This window comes from Oncorhynchus mykiss, chromosome 12, assembly GCF_013265735.2.
Source record: "Oncorhynchus mykiss isolate Arlee chromosome 12, USDA_OmykA_1.1, whole genome shotgun sequence".
Lineage (NCBI taxonomy): Eukaryota > Metazoa > Chordata > Actinopteri > Salmoniformes > Salmonidae > Oncorhynchus > Oncorhynchus mykiss.
This window is the reverse complement of record NC_048576.1, coordinates 81,973,806-81,995,821: the sequence shown is the minus strand read 5'-3', so window position 1 is coordinate 81,995,821 and position 22,016 is coordinate 81,973,806. Positions and strand designations below refer to the sequence as shown.

General features: G+C 44.3%; 4 protein-coding genes across 7 annotated transcripts; 2 read left to right on the top strand and 2 right to left on the bottom strand.

The window, feature by feature from the left end:
• The first annotated feature begins 1,178 nt into the window (after positions 1-1,178).
• LOC110538627 lies at positions 1,179-3,694 on the top strand. Its single transcript, XM_021625565.2, has 3 exons — positions 1,179-1,925; positions 2,067-2,307; positions 2,721-3,694. The coding sequence occupies exons 1-3, from the start codon at positions 1,614-1,616 to the stop codon at positions 3,440-3,442; spliced, it is 1,275 nt and encodes a 424-aa protein (XP_021481240.2). The 5' UTR covers positions 1,179-1,613; the 3' UTR covers positions 3,443-3,694.
• LOC110538628 lies at positions 3,427-4,943 on the bottom strand. The gene is made up of 2 exons (XM_021625566.2): positions 4,702-4,943; positions 3,427-4,448 (listed from the first exon to the last, which is right to left on the bottom strand). Exons 1-2 carry the CDS (start codon positions 4,790-4,792, stop codon positions 3,847-3,849), a joined length of 693 nt encoding a protein of 230 aa, XP_021481241.1. The 5' UTR covers positions 4,793-4,943; the 3' UTR covers positions 3,427-3,846.
• Positions 4,944-5,198: 255 nt separating this feature from the next.
• Positions 5,199-15,203, top strand: LOC110538625 (armadillo repeat-containing protein 5). Of its 4 annotated transcripts, none has more exons than XM_036938779.1 (8): positions 5,199-5,505; positions 5,727-6,230; positions 6,362-6,392; positions 6,480-6,590; positions 10,763-11,657; positions 11,764-12,734; positions 12,828-12,960; positions 13,054-15,203. In XM_036938779.1, the coding sequence occupies exons 2-8, from the start codon at positions 5,823-5,825 to the stop codon at positions 14,543-14,545; spliced, it is 4,041 nt and encodes a 1,346-aa protein (XP_036794674.1). In that variant the 5' UTR covers positions 5,199-5,505; positions 5,727-5,822; the 3' UTR covers positions 14,546-15,203. The 4 variants fall into 4 exon arrangements, with proteins under 4 accessions (XP_036794674.1, XP_036794672.1, XP_036794673.1 ...); XM_036938777.1 differs by having other exon boundaries at positions 5,199-5,518; XM_036938778.1 differs by having other exon boundaries at positions 5,199-5,543.
• Positions 15,204-15,533: 330 nt separating this feature from the next.
• On the bottom strand, positions 15,534-18,087 carry LOC100335037 (cytochrome c oxidase subunit VIa). Its single transcript, NM_001171897.1, is given in 4 exon segments — positions 15,534-15,806; positions 15,963-16,105; positions 16,513-16,590; positions 18,053-18,087. Coding segments are annotated over 3 exon segments (309 nt in total). The 5' UTR covers positions 16,589-16,590; positions 18,053-18,087; the 3' UTR covers positions 15,534-15,716.
• Between the last annotated feature and the right edge of the window lie 3,929 nt (positions 18,088-22,016).

Sequence of the window (22,016 nt, the reverse complement as noted above, 5' to 3'; positions counted from 1 at the left end):
GCATATTTTCGGTGGTCCTCGATCGTTTCGGTGGTCCGCTCATCTTTCGTGATAAACAAAGGTACAAATTACTGTCTCAGAGTCAACAATCTGTGGTTGTCATTCTCTTAAAATATGATGGAAATAGTTCGCCAACATGCTCTTTTAAAAACAGGACAACCACAAAGTCCTTTTGTTGACAAACAATACATTTGTCAGCCCTTGTGTGGTATATTGTTATTGCTTTCGTTAATGCAAACTATTCTGTGAAATGCTTTTGTGCCATTCACTTTGTCATTCATATGGTGAAATAAAATCTGTTCAGCAGTAAAATTAGGAAATGTTCAGGATTTTATGATAGTGTATTATACTACCGCCAAAAGAGTGTGATGTCCTGCACTTTTTTACTGTATTACGCTAGCTACAGCAGAATATATTTCCCAGCGCCTGTAGGGATGGGCATTGGCAGTTGAGTCCGAAAAAGGAGTTCGTTGAGTTTAGTTTATTTTAATTATTTGTGCTGATACAGCCAAAACAGTAGGTGGCAGCATGCACCTATAGCATTTTTCTTCGTACCCAGTGGTGTCAAGTACTTAGGTAAAAATACTTGAAAGTGCTACTTAAGTAGTTTTTTTGGGGGGGGTATCTGTACTTTACTATTTACATTTTTGGCAACTTTTACTTTGCTACATTACTAAATCAAAATAATGTACTTTTTACTCCATACATTTTCCCTGACACCCAAAAGTGTTGATGGGAAAATGGTCCAATTCACACACTTATCAAGGGAACATCCCTGGTCATTCCTACTGCCTTTGATCTGGCAGACTCACTAAAACACAAATGATTCGTTTGTAAATTGTGTGTTGGAGTGTGCCCCTGACTATCTGCCAATAAAAATCGTGTCATCTGGTTTTGTTAATATAAGTAAGTTTAAATAATTGATACTTGTACTTATGATACTTAAGTACATTTTAGCAATTCCATTTACTTTTGATACTTAAGTATATTTAAAACCAAATACTTGTGTAGTATTTTACTGGATGACTTTTAGTCATTTTCTATTAAGATATCTTTACTTTTACTTAAGTATGACAATTTAGTACTTTTCCACCACCGCAATAGTTCGTGCTGCAATAATATCGAAGACGACCCCGTACAGTAGATGGCGGCAATACACCAATAGGTGTAGTCTGCCATAATACTTTAAAGAAGAAGATTCTATTTTTGTTTTTAGCAGGATGGATGAGAGCTAGCTAGCTAGACAGAACAAATATTTAGCTATCTAATTTATTTGCAACTCAGCTGTCGGGTATCTAACTAGCAATCTACACAATAACTGAGGACATAGTGGATTAGCAAGCTAGTTAGATATAACGTAATTTACTAAATTAGCTAGTTTAGTTACCAGTATCTGTGATAAGTTACACTATTATACATTTTAGATCGCTAGCTAGCCTGTAATTTAGTGTTGGCAGACCAAGTTCTGAACAATCATGGCATTATCCATAAACTATTTAAAGGAGTGAATCAGCAAAACAAATAAATTATTAAACACGCTATTCAGGATAACGTTACCGTTTCGGTGGTCCTCTATCAAACTTTTTCCACTGCGCTCAGCACCACGCACACGCATGGATAATAATTATGTTGAGTCGGCTGGTCGAGCTGTGCTCGAAATGATGCAGCGTGAATGGGAGCCTCTTTCTCAAGACGAACTGGAGCAACGATTGGACCGAACAGTGGAAGAAATTCTGGAAGCTGACCTCCTAGCAAAGGTTCAGGACCAGCCTGGACCAATCTACCTACAACTGTCTCAGCTGGTGGAAGAACCTCAACAGCAAAACCAAATTCGGTCAACAACAGAACTTACAACACTTTCTCATGTAGAAGAGGAGTCTGAATCTCAACAGTTAACTGATGCTGAGGAAAACGCTGCAGTTCAGGTAGCCTTCAGTAGGCCTACTTTTCTTCATTGTTGTGGCTTGATCTATTTTTCCATCCCCACACTAATGCAGATTTGAGATGACACCATTTGGTTCATTTGCTATGCACAGATCTGATTTATGTTTATTTTCATCTCTCAGTACATTACAGATCTCCTCCAGAATTCAAACTCAAGATACAATCAGAGCCGTATGGCAGGACGTGCCCGCTTATCCCTGTCCCACACTGTTCTCCTGTCCCTCACCCTCCTCTCCAAGCGCCTCAGCTATCGCTCTGTGTCTACCAGTTTCCGCCTGGAAAAAGGAAATATTCATAGGATCTTCTTTTCCTTTTGTGAGCGTGTGAACACACTTGAGGACCAACAAATTAGATGGCCGACTGGTATGTAGACTGCTGTTCAATGTGGATCAATTACAATTGTTATACAAACGTTTTCAGCAGGGACCCCATTTTATCCGCCAGTATTTCTGGGGACCCCATTTCCCCCCCAATAATTTCTTGCCACCCCAAATCGGATGACACAACCTTAAAATCAGTCCATTTAGATTTTTACATCAACAAATAACCTTCAATTAATTGCATTAACTTCAAAATGAAAAGGTATCAATACATTTACTCAAGAAATGTTTTCCAATTATCTTTTACAAAAACATTTGTATATTGTCCCATACATTTTTTTTTTGGGGGGGGGGGGCGACCTCACTGCAGCCCCCCCCCCCCCCCCCGTAGAATATCACTGAATTACAATATCCTGACAAACACCTGTGTTTGTTTCTGGTCCTTCTCTCCTCCAGGCATTGAGGCTGTTGAAAACCTCTCCCCGCTCTCCAGCCTGCTGGGGAAAGCCAAGGGCTTAGAAGAGAAGGGCGTCCCCAGGGTCTTGGGAGTCTTGGGGCACACCCGCATCCCCATCCGCCTGCCCATTGGCAAACAGGATGTGGAGAGCATGGTGCCAGAGGTAAAGAGGATGAAGAAGGAGGCCCATCCCGACTCCTGGCTGAACCTGGAGCTGGTGTGTAACCATACAGGCAGGTTGATACACTGCAGAATCAGCAAGGGTTCAGACCTGGATAGAGCCAGTGCTCTGAGGGACAAACTCAAACAGCTCCCTGAGATGATGCCCCCGGGGACCTGCCTAGTGGCTCGAGTTGGATATCCAGCCTCTGCCCAGATATTGACCCCGTATGTAGTGGGTCGTGGCCCCAGGGGAAATCTTTACAATAGGTCACTGGAAGCCCATTTTTACCTCCTGGACCAGGCTGTGGCTGACCTGAAAGCCAGATTTGAAAGGCTCAGGTATTTGGACATGGGGAACTATGAAAGAGCCAAAGCAGTTGTCCTCACTGCTTGCATACTCCACAATGTATTTCTGGACATGGGGAAAGTGGTCAACGGACAGGTTGAGAGGGAGGCAGGGACACAGGAGGGAGAGGGGGAGTGTGATGAGGAGGGTGTGAGGAGAAGGGAAGCCATCGCAGATTTGCTGTACAAAGAGTTGGATTCTGGAAGTACATAAAGTGATTTATAATTTTTGTGTTTGTATTGAGATAATAAAATATACAATATAAATGCTGTTAAAGGGAAGAGTATCACAGCAATATCTTGTATTTTATACATATGTAGGATTATTTGTATCCTATGGCAGATCTATGTACAATATGCCCTGTGTAGCCGCCTTCTCATTCACAGGTATTACAGGGAATTCCTGCAGTGAACTCCTTTGTCAAATGGTGTTATTACAGCATAATAAAAACAAATACAATGACAAGTCATGACAACACAAAGTAGCTGAATGGTTGAACGCTTAAGAAACATTTGCATGATGCAGTCTTTCATTCTATGCACAAGCTTCTATATATTACACAAAATCCACAAGTTTTTAGTTCAGTGAGAACTCCTTTGCTCGGGTGTGCTGTACTGCTACTCTGGCAGCTGGAAACTGTTGTTTTGACTGTGAGACAAACTGGAGATTGCACGGGCTAGATTATTGATGGCCTCTATCTTCCTCTCCTCCAGGGCCTTCTGCTGGGCCCACATGTTCATCTTCCTCTCTTGCAGCTCCATGTACAGCTGCAGGACATCCTGGGGGGGCCTGGAAGCAAAGGGGGCAGCTGTCAGGGAGGGTGTAGGAAGGATGGGGGTAAACCGCTTGCTGGCAATAGCCTTGCCCAGCTTGGTCCCATTGAGTTTGGACCTGCGCTGTGCCTCGATCTCCTCCCGACTCTTCCCCAGGACCTCATGCATGGCCTTGAAGAACTCCCAGTGGACACTCTGGGCCCCCAGTCTCTTGGACCTCTCAGCATTTTTCCTGTATGTGGCCAACATGTTACGCCACTTCAGATCACACTCATAGGCCTTGACTGTGACATCTGTGCTCCCAGCTGCTCTTAGCTTGGCAGTCACTCTCTCAGCCACTGTCTCCCACAGTTTCTTTTTCTTGCACACTGGCTGGTCAAAATCCTGGTCCATTTCGAGGCGGGTTTGGACAAGTTGCCATGTGGCTTGTAAAGTCCATACAAACTCTGGAGAAGGGAAGTTGATAAATGTGTATATATAAAAACAATGAGATACAAATAAATGACATGTTTTGTTAAATTTTGTTTATTAATTTGTCATCTGTTTTCCTCGTAGCCCGTGTGTTTACAGAAACGTGCCCTATTGAGAAACTTTGAGAGGCAATTCAAATTATTCTGATAAATATCAGTGATAAACCACAAACTCATCGAGCTCCTCGCAAATAACGATGAATGCAATCTGCTGACAAGTTGCACTGACCTGCTTTCGATTTATCTGGAGCCAAACTGGACGCCGTTGGAGTTTCATCTACTTCAATACTCTCTGTTACAACCGTCTCAATAATATCCATTGTGTTACTCAGTGACAATAAAATTTGTTTGAAGTAGGATATGACAAGCAATTCAAACCAATAATTTAACAACTGTGCTATGGCATGCGATTATTTTTTCCCCCGCATCAACTAAAACGATGAATATAACAACAACCCCATACTTGTTTCCACAGCACCTCCCAGTGAGCGTAGCCATTGCATCGTAGAGCAATATGGAAAATGTAGTTTTTACAGTTCTAACGAAACAAGATTTATTTAGCTTACTTAACAACAATCACCGGTTGCTATAGATATGGCTTGAAACAAAGAGTTATTTATAAATATTTTGGGAAATGCTATTTTTCCTAGAGAAATATTACTTAATTCTGATAGTTGTAAAACAGCTGAGACTACAAGGCCCATGATTAAATAGAACGACCCACCCCTTCACACATCCCTCCCCCCTTTTCGTGGCGCCTCCTGTTTATCGTCCAGCTAAAAGATGGCGTTAGCGGCTAGCTAAAACGATTATTCTTCGTTTGATTGAATTAATTATGTCGGTGGGAATAATTAGTCATTGCAAATACTTTATTACTCTTGAGATGGGACTTAAAAACATAGATTACAGCACTTGTGTTCGCACAATAACGCACCGTGATTGTTTGTTGGGCCTTCTCGCATACAGAGGCCTGTTTTTTTAGGGAGTGGACAAGAGGTTTACAAACTTCAACTCCCAGCAGCATTGCTAAGAAGTGAGGTCAAAGGGTAATTTCTTCCACTTGTCATGCCGGTATTTGTAGTATTTTTGTTATTTTCCAGAATTTTTTGACAAACTTTGGAAATTGATTAAGATGAAAATACACTAGAGGAGATAATTTGTTAACCATGTTTAATACTGTATAACTTTGATGTAGCCAAAGAAAATTGAAAAGTAAAATGCACAAAAATAATGATCCACATTTCTGCCCCTCAGTCCCCCTGTCATCATCCATGTCATCACTTTCTGTGAAGTGACTTGTTAGTGAGGATAAGCAGAAGAGCAGGTGGGTTGGAGACAATTAGTGGCATCATGGCGTCAAAGCCAGTGCCAGGGATCCAGAAACGAGGGACATGGGCAGGCAACCCCAGAGAAGTGTCCTCAGCCTCCCCAGAGACCTCTCTGACCTGGTGCCTGTCACAGCTCTCTAAACCTGGGAGAGCAGCAGCCGAGGACCACAAGCCAGGCACTGCAGGGCAGGACATCAGTGGACACAGACAGCTGGACAAGAGGGTCAAAGCTGGGCAGTGGCGAGCACTGGTGGCCATCCGCACACAGCACATTAAAGGAGGAAGCAGTGGGATAGCTCGATTCCGAGGCCAGGGTGGACTGCGCACTCTCCTGGACCTGCTAAAGCACCCTGAGTGTTCCAGGAAGACTCTGGACCTGGCTCTCAGCATCCTGGCTAACTGCTGCACTGAGAGACAGACACGAGTTGAGGTGAGACAGAAGGGTGTAGGACAAATCAGGGCTGCTACACATTTACATTGATTGAATATGAATGTTTAGTATGAAAAGTTGGACAGTGGTGACTTACATTATGATATTTAATGTTTTTCTCCCCTCTAAAGGTTAGGAAGCTTGATGGAATATCTATTGTGGGCAAGTGACTATCACAATAAGTTTAAATCATTCATTTCACATGATGGTGAGGATTTCAGAAATGTAAGTTTGTTCTTCCTTTCTTAGTGGGTATTTTGAAGAAGAATGTAGCCATGGAGACAATCCAGAACAGAGCAGCCCGGGCCTTGGGGAACTTGGCCATGGACCCAGAGAGTTCCACACTTGTCCACTCTGCCGGTAAGTTAAAAAAAATGTAATAATGATTTTGGCTGCCTGTGTCTTGTCTGTACATAACTTTCTGATGAGTATTTTTGTTTTGTAGTACAGTACCAGTCAAAAGTTTGGAAACAGGGTTTCTCTTTATTTGTACTATTATCTACATTGTAGAATAAGAGGGGAAGACATCAAACTATGTAATAAGACATATGGAATCACTGAGTTACCATAAAAGTGTTAAACAAATCAAAATATATTTTGTATTTTTTATTCTTCAAAGTAGCCGCCTTAATGACAGTTTTGCACACTCTTGGCATTCTCTCAACCAGCTTCACCTGTCCTGTTGATAAACAAAGGATTGTCCCACTAACAATAGGCAACAGAAGGCTACCACACTAACTGGTACTTTTTGTCAGTCAGTGTTGTATATTTAGCGGAGACATGGATGACTAGCCAAAAAACTATGCTTCGCTATAGTGGTGTTCTTATTGCTTTTGAAGGGAGATTCATATGGGATGGTGTATTGCTGCAGAATGCTGTGGTAGCCATGGTGGTTAAGTGCGCCTTGAATTCTAAATAAATCACTGACCGTGTCACCAGCAAAGCACCATCACACCTCCTCCTCCATGCTTCACAGTGAGAACCACACATGCGGATATCATCTGTTCACCTACTTTGCGTCTCACAAAGACACAGCGGTTGGAACCAAAAATCTCACATTTGGACTCATCAGGCCAAAGGACAGATTTCCACCGGCCTAATGTTTTTTGTTGTTGTTTTTTCACCTTTATGTAACCAGGTAGGCAAGTTGAGAATAAGTTCTCATTTACAACTGCCACCTGGCCAAGATAAAGCATAGCAATTCAACACATACAACAACACAGAGTTACACATGGAATAAACAAAACAGTCAATAATACAGTAAAACAAAATAAAACAAGTATATATACAGTGAGTGCAAATGAGGTAAGACGAGGGAGTTAAGGCAATAAGTAGGCCATGTTGGCGAAGTAATTACAATATAGCAATTAAACACTGGAATGGTAGATGTGCAGAAGATGAATGTGCAAGTAGAGATACTGGGGTGCAAAGGAGCAAGATAAATAAATATATACTGTATGGGGATGAGGTAGGTAGATAGATGGGCAATGTACAGGTGTAGTGATCTGTGAGCTGCTCTGACAGCTGGTGCTTAAAGCTAGTGAGGGAGATCTGAGTCTCCAGCTTCAGTGATTTTTGTAGTTCATTCCCGTCATTAGCTTCAGAGATTTTTGCAGTTCGTTCCCGTCATTGGCAGCAGAGAACTGGAAGGAAAGACGACCAAAGGAGGAATTGGCTTTGGGAGTGACCAGTGAGATATACCTGCTGGAGCGCGTGCCACGAGTGGGTGCTGCTATGGTAACCAGTGAGCTGAGATAAGGCGGGGCTTTACCTAGCAGAAACTTGTAGATAACCTGTAGCCAGTGGGTTTGGCGATGAGTATGAAGTGAGTGCCAACCAACGAGAGCGTACAGGTCGCAATGGTAGGTAGTGTATGGGGCTTTGGTGACAAAACAGATGGCACTGTGATAGACTGCATCCAGTTTGTTGAGTAGCGTTTTGGAGGCTATTTTATAGATGACATCACTGAAGTCGAGGATCGGTAGGATGGTCAGTTTTACGAGGGTATGTTTGGCAGCATGAGTGAAGGATGCTTTGTTGCGATATAGGAAGCCAGTTCTAGATTTCATTTTGGATTGGAGATGCTTAATGTGAGTCTGGAAGGAGAGTTTACAGTCTAACCAGACACCTAGGTATTTGTAGTTGTCCACGTATTCTAAGTCAGAGCCGTTCAGAGTGGTGATGCTGGACGGGCGAGCAGGTGCGGGCAATGACCGGTTGAATAGCATGCATTTAGTTTTCCCTGCGTTTTAAGAGCAGTTGGAGGCCACGGAAGGAGAGTTGTATGGCATTGAAGCTCACCTGGAGGTTAGTTAAGTGTCCAAAGAAGGGCCAGAAGTATACAGAATGGTGTCGTCTGCGTAGAGGTGGATCAGAGAATTACCAGCACCAAGAGCAACATCATTGATATATACAGAGAAGAGAGTCGACCCGAGGATTGAACCCTGTGGCACCCCCATAGAGACAGCCAGAGGTCCGGACAACAGGCCCTCCGATTTGACACACTGAACTCCGTCTGAGAAGTAGTTGGTAAACCAGGCGAGGCAATCATTTGAGAAACCAAGGCTGTCGAGTCTGCCAATAAGAATGTGGTGATTGACAGAGTCGAAAGCCTTGGCCAGGTCGATGAATACGGCTGCACAGTAATGTCTCTTATCGATGGCGGTTATGATGTTGTTTAGAACCTTGAGCGTGGCTGAGGTGCACCCATGACCAGCTCTGAAACCAGATTGCATAGCGGAGAAGGTACGGTGGGATTTGAAATGGTCGGTTATCTGTTTGTTAACTTGGCTTTTGAAGACCTTTCGAAGTCCATTGCTCGTGTTTCTTTGCCCAAGTCTCATCTTAGTGGCCCTTTAGTAGTGGTTTCTTTGCAGCAATTTGACCATGAAGGCCTGATTTCATGCAGTCTCCTCTGAACAGTTAATGTTGAGATGTCTTACTTGTACTCTGAAGCACTTATTTGGGCTGCAATTTCTGAGGATGGTGACTCTTAACCTCTCTGGGATATGTGGGATGCTAGCGTCCCACCTGGCCAAAAGCCAGGCAAAATGCAGAGCACCAAATTCAAATTAATTACTATAAAAATCTAACTTTCATTAAATCACACATGCAAGATAGCAAATTAAAGCTACATTTGTGAATCCAGCCAACATGTCAGATTTCAATAAGGCTTTTCGGTGAAAGCAAATGATGCTATTATCTGAGGATAGCACCTCCGTAAACGGAGAGAGAAGCATATTTCAACCCTGCAGGCGCGACACAAAACGCAGAAATAAAAATATAATTCATGCCTTACCTTGGACGAGCTTCTTTTGTTGGCACTCCAATATGTCCCATAAACATCACAAATGGTCCTTTTGTTCGATTAATTCCGTCAATATATCCAAAATGTCCATTTATTTGGCGCGTTTGATCCAGAAAAACACTGGTTCCAACTTGCGCAACGTGACTACAAAAGATCTCAAAAGTTACCTGTAAACTTTGCCAAAACATTTTAAACTACTTTTGTAATACAACTTTGGGTATTTTTAAAAGTAAATAATCGATAAAATTGAAGACGGGAGGAAAACAAACTGTAGCTTTCTGGTCATGCGCCTCTATCGTAACAGTACACTTCAAGTGACCCTCGTTCAAGATGGCTGTACTTCTTCATTACAAAGGAAAAACCTCAACCAATTTCTAAAGATTGTTGACATCCAGTGGAAGCGCTAGGAACTGCAAGAAGGTCCCTTAGAAATCTGGATTCCCAGAGTCTAACCAAATCTACTAATAATATGCATATCTTATCTTCAGGGGATGAGTAGCGGGCAGTTGAATTTGGGCATTCATTTCATCCGAACGTGAAAATACTGCCCCCTGTCACCAAGAAGTTAATGAACTTATTCTCTGCAGCAGAGGTAACTCTGGGTCTCCGTTTCCTGTGGTGGTCCTCATGAGAGCCAGTTTCATCATAGCGCTTGATGGTTTTTGTGACTGCACTTGAAGAAACTTTTAAAGTTCTTGAAATGTTCTGGATTGACTGACCTTCATGTCTTAAAGTTCTATTAAAGACTGTCATTTCTCTTTGCTTATTTGAGCTGTTCTTGCCATATATGGACTTTTTTTTTGTTTTTACCAAATAGGGGTATCTTCTGCATACACCCCTACTTTGTCACAACACAACTGATTGGCTCAAACACATTAAGAAGGAAATAAATTCCACAAATAAACTTTAACAACGCTGTTCATTTAAATGCATTCCAGGTGACTACCTCATGAAGCTGGTTGAGAGAATGCCTTGACAGCTTTGCACACACTTGGCAAAGGGTGGCTATTTTGAAGAATCTCAAATATAAAATGTATTTTGATTTGTTTAACACTTTTATGGTTACTACATGATTCCATATGTGTTCTTTCATAGTTTTGATGTCTTCACTATTATTCTACAATATAGTAAAAATAAAGAAACCCTTGAATGAGTACTGGTACTGTATAAGTTGAACATTAGATTTTGTCCCTGAAAAATAATTGCTTTTCTGTTTTCGACACAGGTGGTGTTCCACTCCTGCTCCTCTGCGTCTCTCTTGCATCCGCCCCATCCCCTCCCTCTGATGACCCACTGGAAGCCCCTTCCTCTAAACTAGAGTGTGCTCAGTCGGCTGCCCGTGCCCTCCTCTACCTTGCAGACACCCCCTCAAACCGCCTTTTACTGCTCACCCAGGGTACTCTGACTGCTCTCGCCCCGCTCATTGCTCCAGAGTACCCTCTGGGGCTGAGGAGAGCAGCACTCCGGACCCTCCATGAGCTCACCAGGAGCTGTGGTGTAGAGTGTGCTAGAGAGGTGTCCCGATCTGGGGTTCTAGCTCAGCTAGGTGTCATGGCTTCGGGAGAGGCCGCTAAACCTTTTGAGGAGCTTGCGTTGAAAACCCTGGCCAACATGTGCACTCAAGGCTGCTTACGTCCTCTGGTGGGTTCCCTGGGGGTAATCCAGAAGTTTACGGAGGAGGTCAAGAAGGACGGCCTGAAGTCTGGAGTGTTCCTCAAGGCTCTCTGCTTATGCTGCAAAGAGGCAGTGAACCGGGCCAAAGTGAAGGAGAGTGGCGGTCTGGAGGTGTTGATTGGCTTCCTTGGTGTTCATCGGAGCCACCCCCTCGACCGATTGGTCATTCTGGCTTGTGTTGACTTTGTCTATGACGAAGCTGCCCTGGAACAGTTACAAGAATTGGGAATAGTCCCCCTGCTAGTTGCTCGGTTAGTGGAGCTGGCTAAAGGTGAGGAGCCATCTGCTGGGAAGATGGATGTGAGCCTCACCTCTACCATGTTTGCTTCAGAGCTGCTGTCTACGTCATGTTTCGACTCATTTGACTTCCCTCCCCCAGAGGGGAACAGGAAAGAGGAGATGGGGAAGGAGCATGTCCTTGGGTCATCCAGCTTTCTTAGCCTGAGGTGAGTGAACAGACTCACCTTTGCCCCCCTCTGGGTTTGTGCACCTGTGATTTATTTGAGTTTTGTAAAAATGGATATCTGACCTGTCCTATTGCTACTCATCCAGGTCCTGGTTGGTGTCTGAAGGTTTGATCTCCTCTGAGGGGGATCTTCTTGACTCTCCTGGAGGCACGGAGGGAGATTGGGGGAGTCTTCATATCCCCTCTTCTTCTCCCCAAACATCTTCCACTGACTGTCATTCCCCTTTAAAATGCTTATCTCCTACCCGCTCACTACCTTCCTCCACTCCCTTATCCGCACCCAAATCTCAGAGTCAATCCACCCCCTCTACCTCAACGAGTTCTCCAGCTCAGGTCCACATGTCATCTCCCTCAAAAACTGCTGATCTGCCTCCCTGTGTCCCTCTGCCCTTCTCTACCTCCACCCCCCAAGCCCAGCTCAGCTTCTCTACCTCCACCCCCCAAGCCCAGCCCAGCTCCTCTACCTCCACCCCCCGAGCCCTGCCCAGCTCTTCTATCTCCACCCCCCAAGCCCAGCCCAGCTCCTCTATCTCCACCCCCCAAGCCCAGCCTGGCTCCTCTACCTCTTCTCTCCCTTCCCCCACTATTCCACCCCTCACTTCCCTCTCCCCATCCAAGTTCTCCTCCCCTCCACGGAAAAGGCCACGTGTCCCCTCAACCACCCGCTCCAGTGTGGTGTCCCTCGACACCCCTCCCACAGTGTTCCGACCCCAGGCTTACCACCACCCCTACCACCCTGAGCCTTGGGCTCCAGAGTCTCCCATCCTGCTGCTGCTCTCACGCTTCTCTCACGCCACGGACCCCAGCGCTGCTCTGGTCAACTCAGGCATCATCTCTGGCCTACTGTTCTACCTCAGCCAGCATCAGGACCCCAGCGGCAGGTGCTTCCGCATGCTGTGCCGGCTGAGCTGCAACCCCAACTGTCTGCAGGCGCTGGTCAGGACTGGCTCAGTGGCTCTGATCCGCCATCACCTGGTCCAGAGAGGGAGTGACCCTGAGAGTTGGGGAGCTGGAGAGAGGCAGACTGATAGGGTCAAGTCCAAAGTGAAACAGCTTGGTAAGTTTAATTGATGTACTTGATCATAAAGTTTGGTTTTTAGTTTGTAATAGTGCTGCTGTAAAGTTTTGGGTATAATTTTTTTTTTTTTAGGTCTTGCTCTGCTTAGTAATCTACGTGTTCAGTGTGAATCTGGATTTGGTTCTGGAGTCCTGAGCCATGTGATGCTGTCAGGCTCAGAGTCAGACAAACTGAACTGTGCTCTGTCTCTACCACTAGTAAATGGGTAAGTCAAATTGTCTTGTGTGAAATGGCACTGGTGGAATGTTAAGAAATGTATACCAACTGTAATCTGACATCAACTTGTGTTCCCTAACAGTAACAAGGTTCTCTTGAAGAAACTTCTTCTAGACAACGGTGGTCTACTCTTGGCTCTGGAGCCCCTTGGATGTAATGAGGACGAGGAAGAGGAAGACCATCACACCAGTGAATGCCGACGACTCCTCTCAGATTGTCTCAACTCACCGCAACATGTCTCCGCCCCCCAGCTGCACTCTCTGTATTTCTCCCTGCTGATTGGATGCCTCTCTAGTCTGATGGGTTGCCCCAAAACAGTACTGGCTAAAAGAAGGTGCAGGGTACTCAGTCCTATCAAACCCCTGTCAGTCTCACAAACCGGTGAAGCTTCACCCCCTCCCTTAAAAAAGCCTCGTCTGGTCAATATCTGTCCCTACAATGACTCAACCTTTGACCTCCTCTTCCTGCTGGACGATGGGAGCCAGGTGTCAGCCAATAGGGAAGCAGTGGCTGGGGCGGAGGGAACTGAGGTGGTGGGGTCAGAGTACTTCAGGGCCCTGTTGAGGGGGGGCTTTGGAGAGGCACAAGGGAGAACCGGGGAGGCCATCCCCATCAGGGATGTGAGCCAAGGCATGCTGCTACCTGTACTGCACTATCTGCATGGCTGTCGCCTGAACAAGGATGGAGAGACTGCAGAGGAACAGGGGGATGAGACGGAGAGAGAAGGCAGAGGAGAGTGTCAGATTTTGGGATCCTTGGCCTCTGAGGGGCTGGGTGTCTGGAGAGACGGGGCAGAAGAACCCTCACCAGAGGCACAGGGCTTCCAGAAGACCCCCCTAGCTGAGACGATGATGGGGGCCTGTAGGTTTTTGGTGACAGAGTTGCAGAGGGAGGTGGAGGATCTGTGTGTGTCTTTGCTGTCCTGCTCTGCCAAGAATGCTGGTCGAATTGCAGACGTTGCCAAAAAGCCTCCATCTAACATGGACCAATATGGGTCCGAGGGAGAGTCTGCTGACGAGAGCCTGGCAAACCGCACATCTGGACTAGAGTTGAGTGGTTCTGAGGCCCAGACAGACTCCTTGGCCCCCACAGTGACAGCAGGCCAGGCTGAGTCACTACATGGCTCTGGACTCCAACCCTGTCAGCAGACAGAGGGTAGACGGCACTCTGCCCCTGGACCAGGCCAGAAGGGCATTAGTGCACCAAAGACAACCTCAGGACTGGAGACTTGTGTCAATCCGCTGAAATCAAGTTCTGCCTCAAAGTGCTGCAAAAGACGTTCTAAACTGCGGAGTGTTTCAAACACACAGAAGGTTGAGGATTCTGTACAGGACTCTAAAGTTGGTCCTGGTAGATGGGCCCTTCTACCACAGGTGTATTGGTTTTCCCAACGGTACAGCTATCCTGGACTGGGCAGGGCCTGCCTGTCCCTACTGCTGGGCTCTCAGGGCTTCTCCCAGCCCCGCCCTTCTTCCCTGGCTGCAGACTGCCTGCGCAGACTGGCCAGAGAGGCAGACTGTACAGAGACTCTGAAACGTGACCTAGTGAGTCTGGCCACCATGGCCCTGAGCTGAGAGGGGGAGGGCTAGGAGGAAAGAGGGGTGTTGGGTGGGGATGGAGATGAGGAGATACAGAGGATCAAATAGATTATTAGGGATGGTATGAGACCATGTGATTGTCTCTCCAATGACACTGAAATTAACGTTTGTCATTGTGAAAAGTCTTCACAACATGATTAGCCTTCCTTCCTTGTGAATATCTGTCTTTGTCTCACAACAAATAACCTTTTATATTCCAATATTGGTGTTTACAAAGTAATTGAAGTTTGAATGATTTTCTTCAGAATATTACATTTATATTTAAATGCTGCCATTTAAAGGGATGGGTTCTCAGACAGTGAATCATGAGGAAAATAATTATCTCATGGTGCACTGTAAATTAAGTTGTATTATAATGAAAACATTAGCATAATGTAATATGCTAAATACTTTTGTTGCATGTAAATGTTAACTTTTTTTATATTTTCAGTTTGATTTTGAAATATACACAGCTGTCCTGTAAATGTCCTGTATTGACTTGGATGACTAATAATCAGGTGGGACTGGGTGCCATGTTGTATATGCTGTAAATAAAGTGAACTTTAGGAGTAGCTGCAAGGTGACGATAACAGAGATCAGCTTTCACTCGCCTCATGTGAATCCACGCTCCTCAATAAATCTGTTTAGATGTCTTTCTCTTTTGTCCTGTCTGAAAAGGCATACTGTATCTAAAGGACAAGACGGATCAACACGAATGTTGGCTATGCGCAGTAGATCACCTGCTCAGTGGTGATTCAACATGTAGAATTGTCGGGAAATGAACAGAAAATGACAGCCAATGTTCTGTGGTCAGAGCAAGGCCACACCCACTACGCACATCCATCGTCTGTGTTGGTCTGTCTTGTCCTCAATGTATGTTTGGTGTTCAGAACTGGAATATATGTATGGTTACATACTAGTTCCATTCATCTTACACATAATATCAGACAGTTGGACGTAAACAAATGAGAAGTCACTCAGTGTGTGTGATTACAGTAAAACTTTTATATTTTTTATTTCTATCTGACTGGGAGCACCACAGTCAGTAGTGTTGCTAATTGGCCCCTTGGTCAGTAGCATAATGCCAGGTTCATTAGAGCTATAGATTACAGATATTCAGCATGTAGCAATCAGGGAAGGTGGATGATCAGCATAGAGTTAGGTTTCCTTAGTGACGGGGGCCCTCATAGCCCTCAGGAAGAGCATTTTCATGAGGGTTGTGGAAGAGAGAGTGGTTGCCATCACCCCAGGGCCATTTCTGAAAGAGAAAGTTGTTTTCATCATTCAGGATAGATTGGATAAAACTAGACCTATGTTCAGAAAGACATCCCACTACTACTACCAATCCTAACATGTAGATGATGAACTGTGAGTGAAGTTAGTCTGTTGGTTATCAGAGTGCCTCCTGTATCACCTTGGTGCGGATGCGAAGGTGTGAGTAGGCCACAAACTCAGGGGGTTCATGGGAGTGCTGTTGCATCTTCATGTAGGCGTTGGCGATGCAGACGGCCACACCAGGTAGGGCCAACACAAACGACAGGATCTTCCAGGTCCTAGCTGTGGAGGTCAAACCATTTCCGCTAGATCAGACTCAACGGTTCTGTGTGACCCTGAGTTATCAAGGCTTGGGTACATCACAACACCAGCATAACTAAGTAACAGAGCAGCTCCAAAACACTGATGATCCAGTTCAGATTTCAGTGACTCAGCCTTGGTTCCTTGTCTCAGGCTCTGACATGCAGGACAGAAGCGCCTCAATTACAATATGATACATTTGTAAGTCACCTGACAGGCCTAAATACAGCAGAGCACAAACATTTAATGAATGTAAGAGGAAGACTGCCAACTTTCCACAAACCTCTGTTAATATTAAACCCAGAAGCCCAACTCAACACAAAAGGTGCAGGCAGTAGAGCAGAGAGAGAATATAACAATATGAGAAGAGTTAAGTACTTTACACACACCTGATCCTCCCTCATGGCCTGCGTGTGATGCAGCAGATAATACCCTGCGGGCCGCCATCGATGCAGGAGACGCCATTCCTGTGGAGTGCAGACAGACAACTCTTAAACCAATGGACAGAGGATAGAACTGGTAATTCGTTTCTATGTTTGTGTAGACAGAGAGGCAGTAGGCTATGTTCAGATGTGTAGATTTATGGGGTTATATCCTTCCTGTTTGGCCCTGTCCGGGGGTGTCCTCGGAGTGGGCCACAGTGTCTCCTGACCCCTCCTGTCTCAGCCTCCAGTATTTATGCTGCAGTAGTTTATGTGTCGGGGGGCTAGGGTCAGTTTGTTATATCTGGAGTACTTCTCCTGTCCTATTCGGTGTCCTGTGTGAATCTAAGTGTGCGTTCTCTAATTCTCTCCTTCTCTCTTTCTCTCTCTCGGAGGACCTGAGCCCTAGGACCATGCCCCAGGACTACCTGACATGATGACTCCTTGCTGTCCCCAGTCCACCTGGCTGTGCTGCTGCTCCAGTTTCAACTGTTCTGCCTTATTATTATTCGACCATGCTGATCATTTATGAACATTTGAACATCTTGGCCATGTTCTGTTATAATCTCCACCCGGCACAGCCAGAAGAGGACTGGCCATCCCACATATGCTCTCTCTAATTCTCTCTTTCTTTCTCTCTCTCGGAGGACCTGAGCCCTAGGACCATGCCCCAGGAATACCTGACATGATGACTCCTTGCTGTCCCCAGTCCACCTGACTGTGCTGCTGCTCCAGTTTCAACTATTCTGCCTTATTATTATTCGACCATGCTGGTCATTTATGAACATTTGAACATCTTGACCATGTTTTGTTATAATCTCCACCCGGCACAGCCAGAAGAGGACTGGCCACCCCACATAGCCTGGTTCCTCTCTAGGTTTCTTCCTAGGTTTTGGCCTTTCTAGGGAGTTTTTCCTAGCCACCGTGCTTCTTCACCTGCATTGCTTGCTGTTTGGGGTTTTAGGCTGGGTTTCTGTACAGCACTTTGAGATATCAGCTGATGTACGAAGGGCTATATAAAATAAATTTGATTGATTGATTGATTGATTTATTCCTTTAGAAAAGTGCTATTATATTTATAGGTCATTTATTACACCCTATAGACTAGATGAAATCATCCAGGTCTAGGCCCACACGTTATCCATGTTAAAGGTTTGTATTGTGGCTCCTCTACCCCAGCAACTTCACTTACAGTAAGTAGGTCAAGCTGAAGCTCTCAATAAACCTTCATAGATAAGATACCCCATTAAAATGGCTCACAATACATGTTAACTGACAGTAAATGTCTAACCTAGTCATTTTCAAATGAAGTCAAATACATTTTTATAAATATTGGGTTTTAAATACCTAAATTAAAAGTAAAGTTTCAAAACAGACAGAAGCCATGCCATAGGCCTGTTGATATTACTGGTGATCTGAAATGGGAAACACTTGGGAAGCAAAAATTAAACAAATACCATAACATCTGTAAAAACGTTCTGTTCTTTATCCAAAAAGTTTAACTCACCTTTAATTTGGTTGGTCAGTCTTTTGTCCCTTTCTCTTTCTGCACCTTTGTGTCTGTTTGTCCTTCAGCCTGTCCTGGACTGAACAGAACTGTGAGACTCCTCCCCGTTGCAACCTGACCGTCTGCCAAGAAATATCAAGTTTATATTTGGTCAAGTGCAAAAGGCAGGCCGGAGGATCTGTGATAGAGAGGAAGACGGAATGGGATGGGTGTTTGACATTGTCTGTTGTGTTTTTGTCTCTTTGTAAACTGCACATGAGATTTCCTGCTGTGTAAGTGCTAGACACTTTTGCACTTGACCAAATATAAACTTGATATGCTAGAAATTTACACTAAAACCGGCTAAAATTAAGATCCTACTAATAGTAGTAGGTCCCAGTTTTGTTCAATCTAATTCTGCGCATGACCACATGCACTTGAGATTGATAGATTACCATGAACGACATCACATGTTGATCAGATGGCGGGAAAGGGTCTGAAGTGGGAAAATAGCATCTGATGAAGCTTTGAAATAGATGGTCTGTATTTCCTTTATGTTTTGTTTAAGAGTTCACAAGAAGGCTAATGTGTCAAGCAATTCTGCACGCCTAATTTCATAGGGTTGGCATTTGTAGATAAATGTATTTTCATCAACTATACTTCAGTGACATAGAGTATGGTCCGTGTCCGCCTGTACAATCGGAAATAGTGAATATGACTGATAGGTGTGTCTGCTAATCATGGTGCAGCTGACCTGTCCCTTTAATTTACTGACGTCTGACTTGAATCTGGTCCAGCTGGAACTTGTACAAGTTCAGGAATAGCTCCCACTGTGTGTCACAGGGTAACAGTATGCCCTGATCTGCGGTTAGTCAGTGGCAGTCACAGTGCAGCACCCATACCTCTTCCTAGGCAGTGAGCATTCTATACCTACAGACTGCAGACTGAACTTTGTATTGCTTAATGTTGAGCTATCTCTCTCATAGTTGGGCGGGACGCGTGTGTGTGCGCCTGCGTGCATGTCAGATAATAGTGTCCGTGGTGTAGGCCTATCTTATTGAAGCTGACAGAACCATAGGTTTAATGCTGCACATTTGGGTTTGAAATTATATACTTAATATTGACATTCAAAGACGAGATAGCAAATAGGTCTATAAGTGTAGTATTACTTCACTATAGATAATTATCATATCAGAACAGTAGCGGTTCGTGGGTAAGAAAAGCCATAGTACAACCTATGTGTTGTAATAATCTCGTTGTTTGCTCTATAACCTGTTAGTTCATGTGCCTTGTGGCCGTGATATATAGACCCAAAGGCTGAGACAACAAGAGGACACAGTGGCAGAATAAATTGAACTACAGCTTTGTTTCATCACAAAAGCGACAAGCAACCTCTGTCCAGTGAAGTCCACAAATCATATTGCATGTAACAAACAGTTACATGACCTACAGCATGATCAAGCAAGTTACTGTTTCCGACATTTTCGGCCCACTAAACAACTATGGATTTAGAAGCACTGTGAGTTACCGCAAGTCGCTAAGAAAACAGGAGCTCCACTATTCACACCAAATCCAAGTTGGCTTCCCTTTACACTTTGTTTTGGTGCGCTAGGAACATTCACAGTTTAGCTCACTCAGTTTAGCTCAACGCTGATTGGCTATTATTTTATAATTGTTTCATCATGGGAGGTCAAATGCTCGCTGGCTTCCTTTGCATTCAATGCTACAGGTGGCTACAATGTCATACTCTTTTGGAACTACACACACAGTGACAGAGGGGCGCTGTTTCACTTGTTCGGATGCTTTCTCTGGTGAGATACAGTACAGTTGTGCCCAAAAGTTTTGAGAATGACACAAATATTAATTTTCTCAAAGTCTGCTGCCTCAGTGTCTTTAGATATGTTTGTCAGATGTTACTATGGAATACTGAAGTATAATTACAAGCATTTCATACGTGTCAAAGGCTTTTATTGACAATTACATGAAGTTGATGCAAAGAGTCAATATTTGCAGTGTTGACCCTTCTTTTTCAAGACCTCTGCAATCTGCCCTGGCATGCTGTCAATTAACTTCTGGGCCATATCCTGACTGATGGCAGCCCATTCTTGTATAATCAATGTTTGGAGTTTGTCAGAATTTGGGGGGTTTTGTTTGTCACCTGCCTCTTGAGGATTGACCATAAATTCTCAATGGGATTAAGGTCTGGGGAGTTTCCTGGTCATGGATCCAAAATATCGATGTTTTGTTCCCCAAGCCAGTTAGTTATCACTTTTACCTTATGGCAAGGTGCTCTGTCATACTGGAAAAGGCATTGTTCGTCACCAAACTGTTCCTGGATGGTTGGGAGAAGTTGCTCTCGGAGGATGTGTTGGTACCATTCTTCATTCATGGCTGTGTTCTTAGGCAAAATTGTGAGTGAGCCCACTCCCTTGGCTGAGAAGCAACCCTACACATGAATGGTCTCAGGATGCTTTACTGTTGGCATGACACAGGACTGATGGTAGTGCTCACCTTGTCTTCTCCGGACAAGCTTTTTTCCAGATGCCCTAAACAATCAGAAAGGGGATTCATCAGAGAAAATGACTTTACCCCAGTCCTCAGCAGTTCAATCCCTGTACCTTTTGCAGAATATCAGTCTGTCCCTGATGTTTTTCCTGGAGAGAAGTGGCTTCTTTGCTGCCCTTCTTGACACCAGGCCATCCTCCAAAAATCTTTGCCCCACTGCGTGCAGATGCACTCACACTTGCCTGCTGCCATTCCTGAGCAAGCTCTGTACTGGTGGTGCCCCGATCCCGCAGCTGAATCAACTTTAGGAGACGGTCCTGGCGCTTGCTGGACTTTCTTGGTGCCCTGAAGCCTTCTTCACAACAATTGAACCGCTCTCCCTGAAGTTCTTGATGATCTGATAAATGGTTGATTTAGGTGCAATCTTACTGGCAGCAATATCCTTGCCTGTGAAGCCCTTTTTGTGCAAAGCAATGATGACGGCACATGTTTCCTTGTAGGTAACCATGGTTGACAGAGGAAGAACAATGATTCCCTCCTTTTGAAGCTTCCAGTCTGTTATTCGAACTCAATCAGCATGACTGAGGGATCTCCAGCCTTGTCCTCATCAACACTCACACCTGTGTTGACGAGAGAATCACTGACATGATGTCAGCTGGTCCTTTTGTGGCAGGGCTGAAATGCAGTGGAAATGTTTTTGGGGGGATTCAGTTCATTTGTATGGAAAAGAGGGATTTTGCAATTGATTGCAATTCATCTGATCACTCTTCATAACATTCTGGACTATATGCAAATTGCCATCATACAAACTCAGGCAGCAGACTTTGGGAAAATTAATATTTGTGTCATTCTGAAAACTTTTGGCCACGACTGTACATCCAGCCTCTAGCCTCTTGTGATTTGAAGGAAAAGGATTAAACACAAAAGATACATTATATAATGTTTTTAAAATATTTTTTTCTTGGTGAATTTTGTGGGGAAGCCTGGCCTCTCTTGGCATCCATGAATGCACACCACTGATAGTGAACCAACCAACCAACTCAATGTTTTTTTTACAGTCTGGGTACAGTATTTTTACTGACCACCAGATGGGGCATTGTGTGGCTATGGCAGGATATCCAATTTACAAAGATTTTCACCCTCCTGTTTGGTGTTTCTCTAACTTGCCTAGATGCCTATTACTTCTCCCTCAACATCCATATTTAAAATAAAATAAAAATATTTAACCTTTATTTAACCAGGAAGGGCTCATTGAGATTTAAAATATTTTTTTCAAGAGCGTCCTCGCCAAGATAGGCGGCACCAAGTCATTACAAAAATTACAGACAAACAACATGAAAAACTACAAGTAATCTAGTAAAAACCATAGAATTCATAAGAGTATAACAAAATCAAAAACAGCAAATTAAAAACATTGACAGGTCAGGGAATCAGTCTCAAGATCATTCATCAGTGATTTAAAAATACCAATCGGGACAAG